The 14,704-nt window shown below is 63.7% G+C and overlaps 2 protein-coding genes across 6 annotated transcripts in view; both read right to left on the bottom strand.

Annotated features, from left to right (window-relative positions):
• Positions 1 to 7,899, bottom strand: ZMIZ2 (zinc finger MIZ-type containing 2). 4 transcript variants are annotated; one of them, XM_041424804.1, is made up of 18 exons: positions 7,718 to 7,899; positions 5,494 to 5,608; positions 5,203 to 5,405; positions 4,925 to 5,117; positions 4,590 to 4,844; positions 4,348 to 4,521; positions 4,193 to 4,258; positions 3,948 to 4,119; positions 3,258 to 3,402; positions 2,407 to 2,617; positions 2,226 to 2,310; positions 1,915 to 2,072; positions 1,762 to 1,829; positions 1,512 to 1,580; positions 1,152 to 1,396; positions 895 to 1,070; positions 582 to 776; positions 1 to 468 (listed from the first exon to the last, which is right to left on the bottom strand). In XM_041424804.1, exons 1-18 carry the CDS (start codon positions 7,897 to 7,899, stop codon positions 361 to 363), a joined length of 2,820 nt encoding a protein of 939 aa, XP_041280738.1. In that variant the 3' UTR covers positions 1 to 360. The 4 variants fall into 4 exon arrangements, with proteins under 4 accessions (XP_041280738.1, XP_041280739.1, XP_041280736.1 ...); XM_041424805.1 differs by having other exon boundaries at positions 895 to 1,037; positions 2,226 to 2,331; XM_041424802.1 differs by having other exon boundaries at positions 2,226 to 2,331.
• The window catches only part of OGDH (oxoglutarate dehydrogenase), a 25,459-nt gene continuing 18,571 nt past the window's right edge, over positions 7,817 to 14,704 (bottom strand). For both annotated transcript variants that reach the window (XM_041424801.1, XM_041424800.1), the window contains exons 10-23: positions 13,551 to 13,679; positions 12,845 to 13,024; positions 12,546 to 12,698; positions 11,711 to 11,813; positions 11,369 to 11,497; positions 10,875 to 11,025; positions 10,653 to 10,780; positions 10,387 to 10,565; positions 10,177 to 10,248; positions 9,572 to 9,694; positions 8,952 to 9,024; positions 8,376 to 8,539; positions 8,122 to 8,276; positions 7,817 to 8,038 (exon numbers count right to left, since the gene is read on the bottom strand). In XM_041424801.1, coding sequence (XP_041280735.1) covers positions 7,918 to 8,038; positions 8,122 to 8,276; positions 8,376 to 8,539; positions 8,952 to 9,024; positions 9,572 to 9,694; positions 10,177 to 10,248; positions 10,387 to 10,565; positions 10,653 to 10,780; positions 10,875 to 11,025; positions 11,369 to 11,497; positions 11,711 to 11,813; positions 12,546 to 12,698; positions 12,845 to 13,024; positions 13,551 to 13,679 — 1,860 coding nt within the window. In that variant the 3' untranslated portion in view covers positions 7,817 to 7,917. The remainder of the gene's footprint in view (positions 8,039 to 8,121; positions 8,277 to 8,375; positions 8,540 to 8,951; positions 9,025 to 9,571; positions 9,695 to 10,176; positions 10,249 to 10,386; positions 10,566 to 10,652; positions 10,781 to 10,874; positions 11,026 to 11,368; positions 11,498 to 11,710; positions 11,814 to 12,545; positions 12,699 to 12,844; positions 13,025 to 13,550; positions 13,680 to 14,704) is intronic.

The following is a 14,704-nucleotide window of genomic DNA, read 5'->3' on the forward strand; positions in this document are numbered from 1 at the left end:
CCTGCAGAAGGATCCTTTAATAGCCATCGGGGACGGACAGGGCAGCTCGGCGCGGGGCACTGGGAGCTGAGCTCCGCACCCCGCACCAGGCCCGTGCGGTATAAGGGGCAGCAGCATTTGCACATTGATAGGGGAGCACGGGCAGCCCCGCAGTGACGCACTTGCCTTTAAATATGGGGAGTCTCGGGGGAGCAGTAGTGTTTCTACACTATGTACAGCCTTGTGCTTCTGGGGGGGCTCAGCCCCTCTGTCCCATCGCAGCCCTTTGAGAAAGCCCCCGCTGTGGGGGGGGTCCCAGCTCTGCAGCGGGCAGGGGCACACAGTGCTGCCCCCCAGCCCCGGGAGGGGGGCGAGGATGGCTCAGTTATTCTCGAAGAGAGACAGGAGGTCATCGTTGCTGCTGCTGGGGAGGTCGGGGGGCCCCAGGTAGGAGAGCAGCTCGTCAGGATTCGTCAGCTCGGGCAGGAGCTGGGGGCGGCAGTGTGTGATGATCGGCTCCCCGCAGCTTCTGCCCACCCCCCTGCAGCGGCTGGGGTCCCGAGCCAGCGGCAGCACCCTCGTCCACCCCCCCGAGTACTCACGTCGAGGGCAGCCTCGGAGCCGTCGCCCGCCGCGGCCATGCTGGGTGCGGGGGGGAAGACGAGGTCGGCAGCGTGGGCCGGGGGCGGCAGGGGCTGCCGCAGCACTGCGCTGCGGGGGTGGCTGCCCGAGGGAGTGTTGTGCAGCCCCGTCTGCACCGCGGGGTGCGACGGCTCCATTCGTCCCGCTGGGGGAAGCTGGGGAGCGCGGGGAAAGAGCATAGCCATGAGATCCTCCCTCCCCCGGGACCCCCCGGCCGCCCACAGTGAGACAGGAGGGCTTGGGGGGAGTCCCTCCACCTATAGCCCAGCTGACCTGTGCAGGCAGAGGGGGCACAGGAGGCTTCTCAGGGGCCAGAAGGCTGCCGGGGATGTTGGGCTGGTAGGAGATGGAGGAGGGGCCTGGTGTGAAGTCACTCAGCGTTGAGGGGCCAGGGACACCAGGGGCAGCAAAAGGCTCTGGGAAGCCCCCAGGACCCAGAAAGCTGGAACCTGTGAGAGGAAATGGGGCAATTGGGGGACACACACGCAGGGATGGGGTTCAGTCCTGTCCCCCATGGGTCCCCTCCGTACCCGGGGTGCCGTAGTCGGTGGCAGCCCCCGCTGGAGGTTGTGACAACGCCGGGAAGGGCACAGAGCCAGGCCCCAGGGCCGCAATCATCTCCATGATGTTGGGCAGCACCATGTGTGCAGGACTGAGTGTCCGGCAGCGCTTCAGGGCTGGCCCCTCCGGCTCCTCCTTGATGTGGACATCAGGTTTGACAGGGACGGGTTTCCAGCTGCAGGTCGGGTCAATGGTGATCTCCTCATGCTCTGAACTGGGGGCAGCAGGAGCACAGGGGAGGTGAGGTCGGGGGAGCTGGTTGCACAGCCCTCCAGGGGTGGCACAGGACCAGGCATGGATGGACAGACAGCCAAAGGGAAGGCACTTACTTCTGGATGTAGATCAGGATGCCCAGCATGTACTGGTCAACCTCCAGCCCCTCCAGCAGGGCCGTCTTACTGCAGGCAGAGTGAGAACAGAGTGAGGTAAGGGAACCCCCACCAGACAGGAACCTCCCTCTAAGGAAAGAACTACTCCTCTCCCAGGGCAGGAAACACATCCCCCACAGGGAGTGAAACCCACACTCATGCCCTGCAGGCAGGGACAACAGGGCATGGCCCCACTGCAGACCCCACTCACTTGCAGACAGGACACCGCCATGTGCCCCTCTCGCAGTTGAGCTGCAGGTATGACTCCAGGTCAAAGCACTGTGGGGAGAGCAGCAGCTGAGAGGGAGGAGGCAGGATAGTGAGTGGGGGATACCCCCAGCACTCTGTCATCACCATGCCCTACCTGTATGTGCCGGCAGTCGTGACCCCTGGCTGGAAGCTGGATCCTCCGGAAGGTGATAGGGCACTTGAGGGACACCTTGATGGCCGTCTGCTCCACGCCATCCTCACCATTGGGCCCCGGTGTCCCCGGGATGGTCCCACTGCTGAAGTTGCGCTTGACTGGGAAGGTGGGGGCGAGGGGCACCAAGGGTCAGAACCAGCACCCTGGGATGGGGGTGGCACCGTGGTGGCACCTGGGCGATACCGCACCGTCGCCCCATCCTGCTGTGGCCTCCCTGCCACAGCGCATCCTCCCAACCCCCCAGTGCTCACTTTTGGTGATGCAGTGCTCGGCGGGGAGCAGGCGCTTCTTGATGAGCCCCTGCAGCACGGAGCGCACCGAGGGCCGATGCACCAGCTGCAGGACGAACAGGTGGGACTGTGGAGAGATGGGAGGCTGAGCTGTGGCCCCAGCCACCACCCTCCCTCTCCTGGTACCCTCCTGGTGACTCACACAGCAGCAGGCGGTGACAGTGATCTGGATAGTGTTTCTGCCGGGCTGGCAGACGTGCTTCAGGTAGAGTGGCTTGTGGGAGGTCTTGTTGTCACCGCGCTCGATGGTGAGCGGCGTGGCGTTGACGCTCACCTGCACGGAGGCCGGCCAGTTGGTGTTCATCTGCCGGTCCTCGTGGTGGTAGCACTTGAACTGCAGCTCCAGGTCAGGCCTGGGGACAGGCAGGGTGTGGGCAGGAGGTGTGTCCACACGTGAGCACCACGTGTCATCACACCATGCTGCTCCAAGCCACGCAGAGCCGTGCGGTGCTAAGCCAGTCCATGTTACACTGAGTCACACGGCACTGTGACAAACCCCAACAGCAGCACAGCACCGTGCCAGGCCACGCCACGTCCCACCGTGCCGTGCCACGCCAACCCCACAGCACTGTGCCAGGCCACACCACGTCCCACCGTGCCGTGCCATGCCAACCCCACAGCACTGTGCCAGGACACACCACGTCCCACCGTGCCGTGCCACGCCAACCCCACAGCACTGTGCCAGGCCACGCCACGTCCCACCATGCCGTGCCGTGCCAACCCCACAGCACCACGCTGTGACACGGCGTGCCGAACACCGTGACACCACGCTGAACCACGGCACGTGCAGCTGTGCCAAGCCACACTTGGCACCGCCATGCAGGACGGCGCCGTGCCGAGCCATGCCAGGCCACACACCCCCGTGCCACACGGCGCCATGCAGCGCCCAGCTGTGCTGCCCAGCACGACCCCACTCCACAGCACACGGTGCCGTAGAGCACCCCCTGAGCAGCACCGTGTGACACTACAGAAGGTGCCCCCCAGCATCCCCACCTCATCATGAGGGTCTTGTAGACAGAGTCACGGAGCTGGAAGACGTGGTTGCTGACAGCCAGGTTGTGCTGCAGGCGGAAGGGCTCCAACACCACGCCGTCCCGCACCGGGAAGGTCAGTCGCAGCTCCTCGCCGGGGGCCGGCCCTGCGGGACGCCGCCATCAGGGAAACCGACACCTTCCCCCCGGCCATGCCCCACCTCGCAGGGAGCCCAACCTCCACAGCGCGACCCTGCCCACCCCCGTGTAATGCAGGAGACCCCTCCCACCCGAAGGGGCCCCACCCCTGCGGCCACCCCCCCAGCTGACCNNNACCCCTGCGGCCACCCCCCTCCCACCCCTGTGGAGGAAGCCCACCCACCGCAGATTCCTCCAGGACACCACATCCTGCCCAAGCCCCACCCTAAAAGCAGAAGCCCCCCCACCAAACCAGCGCTCCTGATAAAGCCCCGCCCCCGAGGCCACACCCTTTTAGCAAGCCCCTCCCCCTAGTCACAGGCAGCCCACCCCCGGCTCAATCAGCCCCCAAACCCCGGCAGCGGTCACGCCCTCTTCCCTGAATTCCCTCCCACCCTCCGTTTAAAGGGGCAAAGGCCACGGAGCTGTCAGAAGCGAGGCCTGCCCCGTACTGCTCGAGGCACGGGGGCGATCTCCGCGAAGTGCCCCCCTCACCCGCATCACGGACACCCACCTGAAGGGGACGGGTGCACGGGGGCAACGCTGGGCTTCATGTCTGCCAGGAAGGGCGACTTGACATCCTGACCGGGGGATGCGTAGGCGGGGATGCCGCTGCCTGGTGTCATGGGCGGCGTGGGGTTCCCGGCCAGCGGCGAGCTGGGGTACCCCGGCAGTGACCGGCCCGGCTGTAGAGGCAGCATGTGCCCTCAGCGTCCAGCCAGGCCAGCAGAGCCCCACCCCACCCGCTGCCAGACTCACCCCGTTGATGGCTGCTTGGCTGTAGGTGCCGAAGCTGGCGCTCTGCCCATTGAACTGGTCAGCTGGCTATGGGAGGAGGAGGGTCTCCAGGGGCTGGCACCGGGGCATGGTGGACACCCAGACCTCCACCCCTTGCCCACGTTCCCCTGTGGTACCTTGTAATAGGGTCCAGCACTGCCTGAAGCGGAGAGGTACTGGCCCACGCTCTGCTGCAGCCTGTGGCCAGGGTATGAGGGGGACGGAGCGGAGGACTGGGGGGCGCTGGGGGCATACTGGGCACCAGCTGCAGCGTACTGCCCGCCCTGGAGGTACTGCTGTGTTGGGTACCCCTGTGGGGCCAGGGAGTCAGCACCAGCGGGAAAAGGGGTGCCCTAGCCTTCCCCAAGGCAGCACTCACCTCGTTGGAGTATGCCCGCTTGAGGCCCTGGCGGGGCAGCTGCTGGCTCTGGGGAGGTCCAGGGTACGTGTGCTGAGGCACTCGCTGCCCACCATAGAGGGGGCCAGTCCCGGGCGCCCGCACTGGGCTCATGCTCACAGGGGAGACACCAGAAGGGGCCACAACACCTGCCATGCCAGCTGGGCTCATGCTGTTGGGGCCACGGGGTCCAGCATGGGGCAGGAACTGGCTGCTGAAAGACTGCCCTGTGCCCATCTGCAGCAACGAAGAGACAAGGGTCACAGCAGGCCAGGGGGGCTGTCAGCTCCCCAGTTCTGCCACAGCCAGGCTCTTACCGCACCGTACTGGCTCAGCTCCTGGCTCTGTTTCTCCTGCAGCGCAGCCACCGTCGCCGTGGCCGTGGCCGTGGCTGTGGCAGCAGCAGCAGCCACTGCAGCAGCCGCTGCTGCCTGGGTGAAATCAGCAGTGGCCCGGCTGGCGTGCGAGGGGAGCCCCATCCCTCCGGGGCCACTCGGGCCACCGTTGTAGCTGGAGAACAGAGAAGCAGGAAGGGCAATGCAGTGGCCCTGCAGCAGGGCACATGCCAGGCCACAAAGCACAGGGCTGGCCTTACCTGGCAGCGAAGCCTGGCCCACTGGGGTAGGTGTTGCGCCCATAGACACTTGGCTGCACATAGCCCTTCCCCGGTGCCCCCTCAGCAAAGGGCTGCTGTGGCAGGAATGGCGGGGAGCTCATGCCCGAGCTGGTGCCTGCCATGCCAGGCAGCAGTGGGGTGCTGGAGCTGCTTCCCCCAGGGCCCATGGGGCTGCCAAAAACCTGGAGGGTGCAGTGGGAGGCAGTGGGTCAGGCAGGGGCAGTGGCATCCAGGTGCGGGGGATGCCTGGGGCGGGGGTGCTGCTGGTACCTGGCTCTGGGAGGGGTTGCTGACACCCCAGACAGTGGTTACCACGGAGAGGGATCCCGGCGGCTGATTGGTGCTTGGTTGCCAAGGAACAGCCTCGTATGCAAATGAACCATCACTAGAAAGAAAAACAAATTAATGAAGATGAAGGACAGAGGGATGGAGGGACAGAGGGATGGAGGGATTGAGGAAATGGAGAGATGAAGAATGGAAGGGATGGAGGGACAGACAAGGGGATGGATGCATGGACGGAAGGATGGATGGAGGGAGGGATGGGGGGATGGATGGATGGATGGATGGATGGATGGATGGATGGATGGATGGACGGATGGAGCGATGGATGCATGGGTGGATGGAGGGACGCTGCCCCGGCGCCCACCCGTGGGGCGCAGGCGGCAGCGAGGGTTTCATGGGGTTCATGGAGCTCATCAGCGGGTGTGGGCTGGGTCTTCCGAGGCCGCGGCGGGCACTGCGGGACGGCGGCACCGTCTGTCACCGGGGCTGCGGGAAGCAGTGGAGCGGCGGGTGAGGGGCGGCCGCCCCCGGAGAGGCCGGGGCGGGGGGGGACAGCCCGAAGGCTTTCGCGACCCCCCAGCCTCCGCGGCCGGCACTCGGCGCCCGGCCCGCGGGGGGCACGGGGCGCCGGCCGGCCCGCACCACACCAGGCCACCGCGGCTCAGACCTCCCCGGGGCGGCGGGCGCCGGGGGCTTCCCCCGAGGCTGCGGGCGGGGGCAACCACGGGGACTTCCCGGGGAAGGGACGCGGCCCCCGGCCCGGCATCGCGCCCCGCCGCCCGGGGTATTTCCAGCCGGGCCCGGCAGCAGGGGGCCGCGGGGTCACCGGCGCTTTCGGTTCCTCCCGGCGCCGCGGGAGGGCGGCGGAGACGGGGTCGCCGCGAGGAAAGACACGGAGAGGGGAACACCCGCGGCGGGCCTGCCCCGGCTCCCGGAGCCGCCACCGCGGAACCACCGGCCCCCGGCGCCGCTCGCCGGTGGTGACAGCCCCCTCCGCTCCTTCCCCGGCGGCACCGCAGGGACAGGCCCCGGGGCCGGGCCCCCCCATTGCCATGGCAACCCCCCCCCCCCCCCCCGGCACGGCGGGGGGGGCCCGCGGGGGCACCGCCAGCCCCGCCCGTCTCCCGCCCCGTCGGCCGGGGAGGGGGCGGGGCCGGGCCGCCGCCGCGCACAATGGGGCCGCGCGCTCATCAGTATGCAGGCCCCGCCCCCGCCCGGCCAGGCGCGGGTAGCCGAGCGCCGAAGAAGGGTCGGGGCTGCGGGGGAGTGCGCGCCCCCGCGTGCGGAGCGAGGGCAGGGGGGGGAATGCGCGCCCCCGCGTGCGAGGTGAGGGTAGCGGGGAGTGCGCGCCCCCGTATACAGGGTGAGGGTAGCGGGGAGGGGGCGCCACCGTGTACAGGGTGAGGGTAGCGTGGAGTGCGCGCCCCCGTGTACAGGGTGAGGGTAGCGGGGAGTGCGCGCAGCCGCGTACAGGGTGAGGGTAGCGGGGAGTGCGCGCCCCCGCGTGCGAGGTGAGGGTAGCGGGGCAATGCGCGCCCCCGCGTGCGGGGCGCCGGGGGCAGCGCGCGGGCGGCACCGCCAGACGCGCGGGCACCGGTCACCGGCTGGCGCGCACGGACGGTGCCACCGTGCGTGACCCGGTGCGTGACAGCGCAGGCACGGGCGTGCGGCGGGGTGTGGCAGCCGTACCCTCCTGCAGCCGGGAGAGACCTGCTGCGGAAAGCGGCGGTGGGCTCTGGGGACACCGACAGCGAGGCCCAGCTGGGGCTGCCCCGTCGCCCCCAGTCCCCAAGGCCGTCCTGTGGGAGGACGCGGTGGGCTCGGGAGATCACCTCCCTCGACCCCCACTTAGGGGCTCCAGCGAGAGGACACGCCACCCAGCACAGCCCTGTGTGTGCCCCTGGGCTCAGAGCTGGGGGATGGTGCAGACACAGGGGGAAAACATGCTCCCCGAGGACGGGCAAAGCTGAGACACGGGCACAGCACTCACACCTGCAGATGCCCTGGCTCCTCCTCCAAGAGGCAGGGGCTGCACGGGACAGTCCAAGACTGAGAGGAACTGGGAAGAACCCGACTCATTGCTGGACACCCCCACAGAAGGGCTGTGGGGACCAGCCCCGGGGGTCTGGGCCCCCTTGGGGGGTATGGACACCCCCAGAGAAGAGCCCCAGGGAGCAGACATTCCAGGGGTCTGGGGGGCCATGGGTCTTACCCACCATGGCAGCAGGCAGCCCCCAGACCCTCATGCTCCCAGGGTGGCTGCACCGGAGCCACCCTGGCACGAGGCAGACAAGGACTCCAGGCACCAGTGTGGGGTTGACAAGATCTGTAGTTGAGTGGGGGGGGGGGAGGCGAGCGAAGGACAGACAGACGGACAGACAGACGGAGGAGCATGCTGCGCCGCGCCGGCGCTCAGGCCAGGTCCTTGAAGGCATCCAGGTTGAAGGCCGTGTCGAGGAGCCGCTGCAGCTCTGTCAGGTGGGTTTTCTTATTGCCAGTGGCAGGGGCAGCTGCTGGCTCCCGCCCTGCATACCTGCCAGGGACAAGGTGGGCCGTGAGAAGGGTCTGTAGCCACCAATCCCCTCCCAACCTCCCCGGCACCCCTGGCATCCTTACCAGACAGGCTTTGCGCGGTTGATGGTGGTGCGAAGCCGGGGTTTGACGTAGTCGTAGTAGCCCTGGTTCTTGTGCTCCTCCTGGCACCACACCAGCTCGGCAGCCGGGTATTTCTGGGCTTCCCGCTGGAGGAGGTCGAAGGGGAACGGGGAGAGCTGCGGGGGACAGAGAGTGGTGTCACAGGAGACACAGGGCAGGGCCTCAGGGGCTGCAGAACCCCCAGCCCAGCATGGCCGTGGCAGGACCCTGCTCACCTGCTCCACCCTGGTGATGGCCACGTCGGCCTCCATCTGCCGGGCCTTGCGCTCGCGGGTCAGGTCGTAGTACACCTTGCCAGTGCAGAACAGCACCCGCTTCACCTGCTCGGGGTTCTGGGCTGCAGGGCCACTGTCAGGGATCACACGGAGGAAGTGGGTGCCTGCCAAGGAAGAGAAGAGCACCCTGAGCCACAGCAGTTCACAGCACTGTGCCAGCAGCCACTGCACCCACGTCCCACGCCAGCCCCTTCCAGGACCCTGAGAGGCAGAGCCAGGTGACCCCAGGTACAGGCACAGCTCCCACTGCAAACCATCACGTGCCACTTGGGGCTGCTAAATCCCAGCGCAAGTGGCTGCTGATGGGGGAAGCATCATGGAGCCAAGTTTCCTGAGGGTGCAGGCTCAGCCCTAAAGAGGCTCTGGTGTGCCAAGGAGAAGGCCCTGGCCTCACTCAGCCAGCCTCCAGCGTGGGGAGGCTGCTGCCAGGCAGACTTCACCCAAGGCCACAGGCTCCTGCCCTTCACCCTGCGGAGTGGTGAGGGGGGAACACAGGCAGCTCCGTGCTACTTGTACCTGGCAGCATGTCATCAAAGCTGGAGCGGGCTTCGGGGTGGCGCAGCAGCGACTTTGGAGTGAAGATTATCAGCTGGAGTGGGGGAGAAGAGGCAGAGCAAGGCAATCAGCACTGCCAGAAACACCTCCCCTGCAAGCCAGTGCTGGAGCAGCCACCTGCCTGCCCTCCCCTGCCCATCCTGCCTGAGCAAGGGAGCAGCTGCCAGGGATTTGCTTCTCACTCAGCTGCAGTGCTCTGCCAGATTGGGCACCCGTTCCTGACAGCACCAACCACCCCAGTTGGGACATCCCCTGGGGAAGAGGTGGAGGGGCTACCAGGGACCTGCCTCTCCCATGGCTGGAGCTGACTGGAACTGGCTGAAGTTATGTAGCAGTTGGCTCCAACAGCCCTGACCTCCCCGTGGAGTTTGGGAAGGGGTCACAGCCCTTGCAGCCCACACGAGACAGCAGCTGCACATGAAGTGCCAAGCCAGTCCTGAGCACCATGGCCGGGCAGCAGCCAACTGGTCCGAGGTGCAGGAAGAAGCTGCCCCCAACCCGATCCCAGCCCAGGGAAACACCCAGAGGAACACAGCGCCCCGCCTGGGCACCAAGCTGGGCACGGAGCTGCTGGCACTGACCGGTTTGCGGAAGGGCAGGAGGATCTGGCGCCGCAGGACGTGGAAGAAGTTGGCTGGAGTGGAGCAGTTCACGACGATCCAGTTGCACTCATAGAGCTGACGCACATCAAAGTCATCCAGCTTCTGCCTTGGCCAGCACGGGTGAGGGGATTTCAGGAAACACAAGGTACCTCTTGGCCTTGTGGCTCCAGCAGCAGGCAGAGGAGTAATCCCCAGTCCTCCCTCCCCTCCCTCCCTCCCCTCACTCTCCAAAGCACACAGAGACCCACAGAGATCTGGGAGAGGCTCCACAGTTGTGCCCTCCACCTTAGTCTGGCCATGGGGGTGGCCAGCAACCCCCTCTAATGCCACTTTCAGGGTCACCTCTCCCTTGGACTATGCCATGGCCCCAGGTTCCGTGGAGGTGCAGCCTGGGCACCAGGTTCAGGCCCTTTCCCCAAATTCTCTGGCCAGCATGAGACCAAGGCATCCCATGCCCCCTTCCTCCTCCAGGCCATCAGCTCCCAATGTGCTAAGCCCACACAGGTGTTGCTGCCCTCCACCGAGCCAAATCCAGAGCAAAGGAGGGCCAGGCTGAGCACCACACCATGGGGGCCACCACTCACAGGGAAGACATCAGGATCATCGTTGCACATCTGCAGGAATCGCTCTGGGCGGGCAGAGGAGTGCTCAGGACCCTACAGGCACCAAGAAGGGGGATGGTCATTGCAGGCCAAGGCAAGCACGAGAACTCAAAAGTCAGGCACTGCCACATCATGAGCAGTGGCACTGCTGTCCAGGGTTCCACCTCCAGGCTGAGCCAGGGGAGTCCTTACCATGCCCTCCATGCCGTGGGGAAGCAGCAGGACAATGCCATTCTGCCTGACCCACTTGGCCTGCCCGGGACAGATGAACTGGTCGATGATGCATTGAGCAGTGTTGTGGAAATCCCCAAACTGGGCTTCCCAAAGCACCAGGGCATTGGGACTGGCCATGGCAAAGCCCAGCTCAAATCCTGAGGAACGGAAGAGCAGTGAGAGGGTTGGGTTACCCTTCCAGAGCAGCCTCACCCTGGGCAGTGAGCACAGGCCTACTCACTCACCCAAGACACCGTACTCTGACAGGGAACTGTTGCAGACAGTGTAGGGAGCCTGGTTGGGCCAGAGGTGGTTCATGGGGATACAGGTCCTCTTGTCCACGTTCTGATCATGCAGGACATGGTGGCGATGGCTGGAAAAGGAGAAGAGTAACTTCATTGTCAGCCTTTGGATCCCTTCCAGAAGGGCCAGAACTGCCTTTAAAGCCTCCAAAATCAGGTGTTTACCTAAATGTCCCCCTCTCAACGTCCTGGCCGCTCAGGCGGATGTGGATGCCCTCTTTGAGCAGGGAGCCAAATGCCATGTACTCTGCTAGGGCCCAGTCCACTGTCCGGTTCTTCACCATCTCCCCGCGCGTTTTCAGAATGCGGCTCAAACCTGCCGGGACAGGAGCTGGGTCACAGCCAGCACGGGACAGAGCTCCAGTGACACCAGGTTTGCTCCACAAGCAGCCCACGGACTGACAGACTGCAAGTGCCATGGGCAGAGGAATGGATACAGCTCTTCTGGAGGGATGAATCATGGATGAGGAAATCAGGACTGCAGGGAAGGATCAGCTCCAAAGGAGAGCTGTTCCTTGGTTCACTTCCCTTACCCACAGCTCCCTCGTGAACAAGTTCTCATAAGAGTTTGGGTGAGAAGGAACCTTAAAAATCCCAGCTCTGTCTCACATCTCTCTGGAACAAATGCCCAGTCTGGCACAGCTTTCACAAGCTCCTACCTCCATGGATAGTGAAATCCTCCACTGGCACCGAGCTGGCCACTTGGCCAATGTGTGTCAGGTCCTCTTCGTTGAGGCCAGTGGAAGGGCAGGTCATGCTCCGGGGCTGCCCATCCAAAGTGAAGAAACCTGTCAGAAGGAGAAACACCATGCTGCAGGAGATGTGCCAGATCCGTGGGAAGACCTCAGATCACGGACACCCTCAAGCAAAGGCAGGGACACCAGGAACAGGAAGAGCACCACTAACTTCCCCTGTGTGGTGACTTGCTTGAAAATCTCTGCCATGGATCTAGAGAGGCTGGGTGCCTTGCTGTGGCCTCCAAATCACTGCTAGTGCCTTACCTGGCCAGGGTGAGTCCAGCCAGTGCTTGATGTGCAAGATCTTCTCATCCTTGGATCTGGCATGGGCCTCCTCACAAATCTTATCGTACTTGGCAATTTCCTCCTGAAAGGCAGAACCAAGAGGCAGAAGAACATTAACGGGGATCTCCAAATGAGGGTGTTGAGCCTGAGGACCTTGGTAAGCTTGCAAGAGTGCTGGAGGGCAGAGGTGGTCCCCACCACAGGAAGTCCCAAAGCTGTACAGTCCAGCCTCAGAGAGCACAGCCACAGCTGCGACCCCTGTGCCTCAGGGCATGGCTCTGCTATGCTCAGAGCTGACATCTTATGTCCAACCCTACTGATGCTGAAAGGTGGTGCCAGGGCAGGCAGAGCTGGCGGAACCTCTGCGTCGTGAGCTGCCAAAGCAGCAGAACTGGGACAGGATCTGCCCCAGATACCCATGGCCACAGCAATGCCTGTGCTGCAGTGGCCCAGAGCTGCGTGGCCACAGCAATCCTGAGCATAGTGGGATCTGCCTGTGCTGCAGTGGCCCAGAGCTGCATGGCCTGCTCCACACTGATCACAGGGTGATCCTTGAACTAGATGTTCCTGCACTTTTCAGAGCTGGCACAGTTCAAGGATGAACCTTGGCTCTGAACTCCACCACTGCCAGGTCTGCAGCGCACACCCAGCCCCAGCACAGCTCTGCCACCTTTAGGTTACAAGCACAAGAACGTGCTTCTTGTAGGCCCATGTGGGCCCTGCATACGGTTCACACCCAGGTCTGAACCACATAAGTAGTTTTCCCTGGAGATGCCACCAGCAGTTTTCCCCTTTCAGGCCCCGCAGACGGTACCTCATACTCCGGCTGATTTACCACCCCCTGGGAAATCAGCAGCTCTGCGTATTTCTGCAACACTGGCTTCTGTTTCCGGATCTGTTTGTACATCAGGGGTTGTGTGAACATAGGTTCATCCATCTCATTGTGCCCGTTGCGCCTGTAGCAAACCTGCCAGGAGAGGAAAGACGCCTGCTTGTGACCCACCACTCCAAAAGCACTTGGGAGCTACCTGGGTCATGTGAGGGAGGGTCCTAAACAGCCCAGGAGGGACCCAAGCACACCCCTGGGCAGAGTCCCAGTCCCACATTCCTCACCAAATCCACCACCACGTCCTTGTGGAAGGTGCTTCGCCACTCTGCTGCCACATTGCACACGTAGACAACGGCCTCGGGGTCGTCTGCGTTGACGTGGAAGATGGGCGCGTTGACCACGCGGGCGACGTCGGTCGGGTACGGCGAGGAGCGCGCCATCCGCGGGTCTGTTGTGAAGCCAATCTGTAGTGAGGGCAGACAGGACAAGCACAGCGTTACCAACTGCATTTGGGATACAGCTTGGCTATGCAGCTCCTTCTTCGGACACTGATAGCACAGCTGGCTCAGCGTGAGGCAGCTGCGCTTTGCTGTCCCGGGAAACTGTCCGCACAGTTTCAGCTGCTGCAGCTGGGCTGCGGATGCATAACCTGCCTGTCTCCTGTGTCTGGACACAGTGGCACATCCTGATACCTGCTGCAGCTGTGGGGGACAGGCTGGTCCCAGTGAAACACCTCTGGTTCCTGTGGCAGTAGACAGGATCGGCCCTGTCAGACCTCGCACATTGAGCATCAGGTTGTATCACCTCTGCACCAGAGTGGGCTCAAAAGCTGCTGCTGTTGAGCAGCTGGATGAGAAATACCCCCTGCTGACCCCAGGTTAGGGCTCCTGCCATGAACACTGGTGCTGCTGGCTCCAGCTACTCCCTGCCCCAGAGCCTGCAGTGACAGCTCTGCCAGGGACCCACAGGCAGAGGGTATTTGCTCCTCACCTGGTTGTTGACCACAACGTGGACAGTGCCGTGGGTGGTGTAGGAGGGAAGGTCGCTCAGGTGAAACGTCTCGTACACAATGCCCTGCCCTGCAAATGCAGCATCTCCATGCAGGAGGATGGACATCACCTGGGAGAGGGGAAGCCGTGGCGGTCATCAGGGACAGAGAGCAGGGCACCACCAGGAAAGGGCCCAGCTCTCCTCCCCATGGGGAGCTTTCAGCATCCCAGAAAGGACACAGAGCAGCTCATCAACACATCCAGTGCTTTCCCAGGGGATGGGAGGGGAGTCAGCCATGGCTGACACACCACTGGGGAGAGACTGTGGCCACCAGGCCCCTGCAGCAAGGGCAGCACACTTGGGGCACCCTGAGCAGACAGCAAAACACCTGGTATGCCCCAGCTAGGCAACAAGTCCCATTCCCAAACACATACACCCCAAAGCAAAGCCTTTTTCTCACTGGGGGAAGAAGAGAAGAAACCCTGCTCTTTCACACTTTCAGCCCAGAAGCCCCAGGGGCAGCAGCAGGCCCAGGAGCTTCACAGCCACTGACGTTATTTTGTCACCATCCCAGGGGCTGGCTAAGGACAGCGCCTGCCAGGCGAGGACAGGATCAGTCTATTTATATCCAGCGCTTGGGGTGTAGGAGGGAGGGAAGCACTTTGGATCTCACTCTTCCACTTCTTGGGATTGGAGACAGGTCTGCAATGAATCACACAGCAAACAGCTCCCCACAGCCCCTTCCCACCGGGGTGTGGAGAACTGCCTTCTGTTGCCAGTTCCAGCTTTCCCAGTCCCAGGAATGGTTATCTCTAGTCACACTGAGATCCTGCTGCCAAGCCCTCCAAGGTGTGGTGCTTGGATTGCCTTGGGGTTCCCCTCATTCCCTGTCTTCCAGTCAGGGGTTGTGCATTTGCTGTGCCCACAGCCCAGCTCAGTTCAGAGATGAAGAAAGCAGCAGTAGGAGCCTAGGGTGGGCAAGCCCCTCCCAAAGTTATCTCCAAAAACAAAAGGGAAGGATAGGGGAGCAAAGTCAGGGTGACAGCAGGGGAAGGGGCACATCATACAGAAAGCAGATAAGTTACTTCACTTTCCCACCAGCCTATCTCCACCAAAATCCATCCAGCCTAGACCACGTCACTACACACACCTGA

The sequence above is a fragment of the Onychostruthus taczanowskii genome, unplaced genomic scaffold (assembly GCF_017590055.1).
Source record: "Onychostruthus taczanowskii isolate IOZ18803 unplaced genomic scaffold, ASM1759005v1 scaffold84, whole genome shotgun sequence".
Lineage (NCBI taxonomy): Eukaryota > Metazoa > Chordata > Aves > Passeriformes > Passeridae > Onychostruthus > Onychostruthus taczanowskii.

Coding starts and splice junctions, on each gene's coding strand:
- ZMIZ2 (XM_041424802.1), bottom strand. CDS start 7,899: ATGCTCCTCCGTCTGTCTGTCCGTCTGTCTGTCCTTCGCTCGCCTCCC. Junction 777..894: donor TGCCCCCTCTGCCTGCACAG/GTCAGCTGGGCT, acceptor CGCGCTCCCCAG/CTTCCCCCAGCGGGACGAAT. Junction 469..581: donor GCTCCGAGGCTGCCCTCGAC/GTGAGTACTCGG, acceptor TGCCGCCCCCAG/CTCCTGCCCGAGCTGACGAA.